We start from the raw sequence: 6,520 nt of genomic DNA on the forward strand, positions 1-6,520 counted from the left end.
CTGTACATGTTGCCCTAGTTGAGAATAAATGGGGCACAGCATGTCAGCTAACAGTATAAACAAGTACTTCAATTTTCCACATGTTGATAAACACCCGAGGCAGTGCTAATTATCATAATGAATGCTAGAAAAGACTTTTTTAATAAAAACGCTCTTGCCTTTTTCACTTCAGAACTCTGACACATTGATGAAAAAAGAACTCTGATGTTCTTTCTTCAGTGTGGGAATGGGGGTGGGGAATAGGTGGGGTGCCTCCTGGAGAATTTCATCAGAAGACCTCCATCTGGTACAAAGTCTATCCGAATGTGGCACAGCACTGATGTTGAAGCAACTATTCAGGAGACAAGCTCTCCCCAGAGCTCAGCCCACCCTGCCCGATTTGCCTTCACAGAAAAAGAGGCCTTCTTGAAGACTTCCAAGGTTGAGATCTTCAGTCACAGAAAGCCCCAGTGTCTCAGGAAGTTTGTATTCAGCTTCCCCTGCAGTCCCTGACAAGGTGTGTCACCAGAGCACAGAAGTACTCGGCCGAGTCACTCCAATGGGCTGAGGGTTTCATAAGGTGGAAAGAGGTTTCACTCTTCTTAAATTCAGCCTCAAAACTTTTGATGCCCGAAACAAGGCTATTTCCAGACGTGTACTTCAGGAGCAGCTGGAGTCCTTGGTTGAGTATTGCACGTACCAGAAGAGATTGGACGAAAGAGAAGTTGAGTAGTTGCACCTCAGCTCCAGAGGGGCTCCCTCAGAGACAGTGATGTGGACGTCAGGCTGGGTCACTGACTGGGCTCCGGTCCCTCCTGAAACATCAATACTGTATAAGTGAAAGCAGGGCAGGTTTGGCTATGAACAAAGGAAGTCTCTGTTTAGAGATCAGTTAGAACACGGTTACTTTCGTGAAAGTAGGAAACGGAATGGAATGTGGCTTACTCAGGGAAAAACCATCTCAAGCGCTGGGATGAGCAGCAGGAGCGTGGCTGAGCAGTGGAAACGCTGCAGGCTCGGGAGGAGGAGCAGGGAGGACAGCAGATGAGGTCACGGAGCCTTCGGAGCTAGGAAAAGTGAGGAGGTTGGGCTGGACAAGTTTCTTGCTTTGAAAAGTTTCAAAAACTGTTGAAAGATTCTGTCTCTTAATGAGTTTGGATCTTTTCTGGCCTCTCATTCTCATCCCAGGTTCCTATCTACATAGACATCAGTGAGGATACATCACCCAGCTGCGTGGACGAGGGGCTCAGTGGATGGTGCTGATTCGCAGCAGAAGCAGCATCTCATTTGTGCAACATCGCCCTCTGGAGGCCAGAGGCAGGACCAGAGATGCAAGACAGCTGTGCTGCCTTCTCACGTCAGAGATGTGATCATCACAACTTCAACAGAATGTGTTTCTTCCTTCCCGAATTGGTGATGATGTCATGTTCTGTAGTATGTGGTTTAATCCTAAAACAAAGGAGAAGTGGGAGTCATGTAGAAATAGAAGAGTAATTTACTTCACTGAGAAATTAGTCACAGAAGACTATTCTAGACTTTGGAACACCATTACGAGCATCTATATTATTTTGTAAAGCCATTTATCAGGCAGAAATAATAAGATCTGTTGCGTCAGCTGAGCTGAGCTTTATATGGCCCTGTGCTGCTGGATGTGAGCATCAGAGCAGGGGAAAGAGATTATTCCTTTATTTGGTGCTAAAAGGAAAAAAAATAAATTAGACCAGAGACTCATACTTAAAATCAGCTTGAAACCCATGGCATTAATTATTTAATCAGTGCAAACTAATGAAGGTGATAATTTTTTTTTGTCAAGCAGAAAGTGTGACGAAGACTCCTTGGTTTCAGATAAACAAGTTTGACATTTGTTAAGGCTGTAAGAAAATAACTTAGCCACCTTGTGTTTAAATGGAGAAAGTGAGAGTCCTGCTCCAATTGTCAGTGGTCAGAATAGACTGATATGTTATGCCAAATTATGGGGACCTCTCACTAAGAAGAACATTTACAGAGAAACACCTGCAGAGAAATCTGAGCTGAATTATAAAAGTAAGGAAAATAAGACATATAAATAAGTGATTCTGGAAAGAATTAAGGAGAGAAAAAGAAAAGTAAACCTACATAAACTCCATAAAGCTGGAAGGAGTGCAACCAGCAGAGCAGAAGTGAGAGGAACTTCTGGCGGGTATAGAAGACATGGGAGTAGGTTGACATTGACACTCAACACAGCTAAGCAAGCAGCAGTCTCATGCAGGTGGGAGACGGGGCCTATCAACAAGGGAAGTCGCTCTACGGTCTAATAGTAAGATGAAGCTCAGAAGAGTGAAGTCACCCCCACCCAACTTATTTTAGCATAGAGAGCCTTGAAACCTAAAACTGAAATGACTAGCTAGGGAGAGAACTCTCGGGTGAGATGAGAATCTGGCCAACAGAGGTCCTTTTCACAAGGTCAGAACAACTCACTCCTTCCTGAGTATTCTGTTGACTTGTACCAGCTTGAAATCAGTTCTCCCTTGGGCTTCTGTTTTAATTCTTGATTCTGCCTATAGATTTTCTTTTATTTGTGAGAATAAATCATATAGTCAGTTTGAAATTTTAAACGTTGCCAGGGTGTGCTTCTGATTCAAAACGTCTGACTCTCCTCCTTTCTCTCCAAAATTCCCGCTGAAATAAAATTAAGTATAAACCGGATGAACCTAAATCCATAATGGGAAAACAATAAGATGAAACATATCAAGAATTCCCCTAAGATGGAACGTAGATGTGAGCACATTGATGGTGAGACCGAGAAGAGAAAAGCACAGCCCACGGTGAATGATGAGAAGATTTCAGTGGACGTGTGAGTGAAGGAAACCTACTCCTTAGGACCGTAGAGAGGTTCTGGGCTGAGAAAGAGAGTGGGTATGATGAAGGGCAGGAGGGACAGAACACAGGGGGACAAATTGAAGGTCAACCTGTGGAATAACTATACTAGTTCTCTGTATTCTCCATCCTGTTACCGTACTCATCTGTGAGAAACATAGTAGGCCAGCCTTTACACAGACATTTAATCTTGGCTAAAGTTGAAATAACACACCTGGGAATGCTAAAGATTTTAGTGTAAGCAGTTGACAGAGTTAAGCTACCAGTAAACTGACATTAAGTGCAGGGGAAGGGGAGGAACAACTTAATAACCTGTTCCCTGCTCACTCATCCTAGTAAGAAGCCTGACAGTTAACACGGTATACCCACATGCACAGACCACTGGTCCACCTCTGCACTCAGGAAGAAACCTTGAGGGAACATGGGCACAATAGCATAAGGAGTCCATCCTGCTAGCCAGTCCTTCATTCTTAAATATAAACCAAGAACAAAGTAATGTTAGTCATTTATAGGTATAGAGGCATCTCTTTCCATCTGTCTTTCCATAGGTGGAAGCCCAGAGTCATCAACTGTCAATGATCAGAGTCATTTATACCTGCATACAAAGTGATGGCAGAATGTCAAGCTCTATGGTCTAGTAGTATGGGAATGTAGTGTTTTGAGAATGAGCGATGGAATTAAGAGAATAATACACTGGTTCCCTGGTCACTATGCTCAAAAAACCCTGAGTCTTGGCTTTGTACCTATTTAGATTTTTTCTCTTGAGTGCTTTAGTCTACATTATTCCAATTCTTCTAGATTAGTAAGACAAACATTTTAAACCTCATTAAATGGATAAATAAATTAAAAATTTGAATATAATAATTATGTCTATCATTTACTGAATGCTGACATGTGTCAGGACAGTTCATGTTAACAGTAGATGCTGTTGGTGCCCAGCCTAGATCCCCTTTTCCAGGCCAATGTACCCAATCCCCAACTGCAAGTGTTGGCTCTTGGCTCACAGTTGCCGTCTCCCCCCAAAAATTGACCTCTGCCAATAAAAGTCACCATTGTCCAATAGGCTACACGCTGACCCCAAAGAAAGACCGCAGCCAATGACTACCTTATTCTGGGGTGCAAAATGTCAGCTGTCTGCCCCCTTGACTCAAGATGGGAGGCATCAATTCTGTCGTGCAATTCATGCTCCAGAGCTCTCCTTGAGATCAGGCTGAATCATGACTCCAGCAGAACCACATCCATGCTTAGCCTTTTCCCTCCTGTCTTAAGGAGTTTTCCTCAATAAATTATGGGCACAAGAAACCCCAATCCAGCCTCTGCTTATAAGGATCTCAACCTAAGACAATATGCTATCTCATTTAATCATGAAACCAATCCTGAAATATACATAAGAGTATAGCCTAGGATCAAATGGCCTGTTAGTGACATAAAGGATATTCAAACGGGTACCACAAACCAGGTTCTTTCCAGTGTGTCATCACACCAGAAGGCAGACAATAAAAGCGCAACTAGAATTTGAATATCTTGATTCTTGCACAATTTTCCACTCTTTCTCACTGCCTTTCAAGTCTTGCTTCCACGATTTGAAAATATTTATGTGGAATCTTCAGTCTGCAGATTGAGAATTTGAAGGAAATCCTGAGTGGGTTATATCCTTTTAGTCAGTGACTATGCGAACAAAACTGAAGAGAAATCTTAATAATTTATTTCCAAGTTTTCCCACCCCTTGGACTACATAAATAATATTATGTCTAACAGACTACATCTTCAACTTTACAATAAATATGACCTTTTTTCCTGTAATTCAATTTTTCCTTGTAATTATAATATCTATTACAAGGCCTTATTTCTATCAGGCCATAGACATTTTCCCTGGACTTGGGGATAAGTTGCAGGGCAACTCCATAGTGTCCAGGAGTCAGGGGAGAGGGGCATTCATATGATCTTCGGAGTTTCCAAGTTTCCTCACCAACATTTTTCAAAACATCCTCAATATCACATGGTCTTTCAAAATTGATCCATGTAGATCTTCAATCACCATAACAAAGCTCCTTAGTGTCTGGAATTCTTTTAGATACTTCCTCAGAGATGGTTTCAGGAAACCTGAAGTCATTCTGCGCTCCTGTGCCCTGCTTGTGTGTATTGAGCATTCTACGGCTATGGCTAATGCTCTTAATTTCTATTCACATCTAGACAGCTAACAGAATTTCTCTGCCTTGCAGCCTAATCTCTGTATCAAGCATTCGTAGGGCCCCAGCAGGTTTGGGTACAGACTGCAGGTGCTGGGGGAGCACTGTGTGCTCACTGCACAGAGATAGGTGGCTGAGTCACTGAGCTGGGAATCTCTGATGAGCAGAGAGATGTTTCGGCTGGCTTTATTGACCTGAGCTGTAAATCTTCCTTCATCCTTGTCACCATTTGAGTATGTGTACATCAGCAACACAGGGCCTTTCCCAGAATACTGTCTGTACCACGTGAAGGTCTGGGAACCACTGTCACTGTAAGCGCAGTTGAGAGAGGCAATGGCTCCCTCTGGAACACTCAGAGATCCAGTACTCTGCTCTACTCTGTTCTGTTGGCTCCACATCCCTGTGCAAAAAGACAATGGTCAGTCAAAGAAGATTGGTTGGGAAGTGGAAGCCTGCTTTCCAGAATTTAAATTATCTTTTCACAGGCTCTCACCCTTATCCTCCCTTAGTTAGAGGGAAAAAAATATTCATGTTTCAACCCATGGGCCCAGAATAGACGGTAACTCCAAATATCGTACTTTATATTCCCATAGAGATGCCCAAAACTCACAGGTTAACTGAAGCCACAGGATCACTAGTAAAGCTCTCAAGGATTTCATCATTCTTTCTTCCCCTGGTTCACTGCGGATTCAAATTTTAAAACCTAAAAACATGAGTCTAGCTCAGACATTTCTAACTTATCTGCTTTAGGAATCATAAAAAGAATTTGTTCTACCAATTAGAAAAAAAGAGACTTTTTTCACTACTCCTGCTACACCAACAAGCCCCTCCTCTCATCTCTCTCTCTCTCTGTCTCTTTCACACACACACACACACAGGGGCACTTGAGAGCTTTCCTCAGAGTCACTGAGAAGACGCTGCCATCTTGTGGACTCATGACAGTGATCAAAGACATATTCAAATTGTAGACCCTTATTATGTGAACTGATGAAAGTAAACATCTGCCACTTTAGTTAAATTAAAAATTTGAGAAGCATGTGGTCCAAGTCAAGGTTTATGGGGAGGGAGGATATGTGTGTGTACGTGTTTTACATCAAATGGCAACTCTTGTCTAAGCAAAAGCAGTTATATCAAAGAGCCTCTTTCCTGCACTGACAAATCAGGCATAAAGTACTCTACTCTAGAGGTCTGTGTGAGGTTCTCGCGATTTGAGTTGCATTTCATATTGTGTATCTCCTCTCTACATCAAACAAGACACCTCCTTTCTCATTCCCTCAACTCCAATTTTTAAAGAAATGTATTCCAACTCAAAAGAATCCTTTCCAGACAGAATGGCCTAAAAGATGATGAACAAACCTGTTTTCAGCTCACAACTGGGCTATATTTTTTAACAAGGTCAGGGACTAGAGGAGTTTGGGTTTCTTCACTCCATTTTGCACCAGTGACTCATCTGTGTTGAAACAGTGCTTACTTAGGCTATTGTTATTATTATTACT

The 6,520-nt window shown here is 42.3% G+C and overlaps 1 gene segment (V, D, J or C); it reads right to left on the reverse strand.

Moving 5' to 3' along the window:
- Positions 1 to 5,032: 5,032 nt before the first annotated feature.
- Positions 5,033 to 5,422, reverse strand: LOC147917464 (T cell receptor alpha variable 12-2-like). The segment is given in 1 exon segment: positions 5,033 to 5,422. A coding segment is annotated over 1 exon segment (390 nt).
- Between the last annotated feature and the right edge of the window lie 1,098 nt (positions 5,423 to 6,520).

Source organism: Ceratotherium simum, chromosome 3 (genome assembly GCF_057802395.1).
Source record: "Ceratotherium simum simum isolate JZ-2026a chromosome 3, ASM5780239v1, whole genome shotgun sequence".
Lineage (NCBI taxonomy): Eukaryota > Metazoa > Chordata > Mammalia > Perissodactyla > Rhinocerotidae > Ceratotherium > Ceratotherium simum.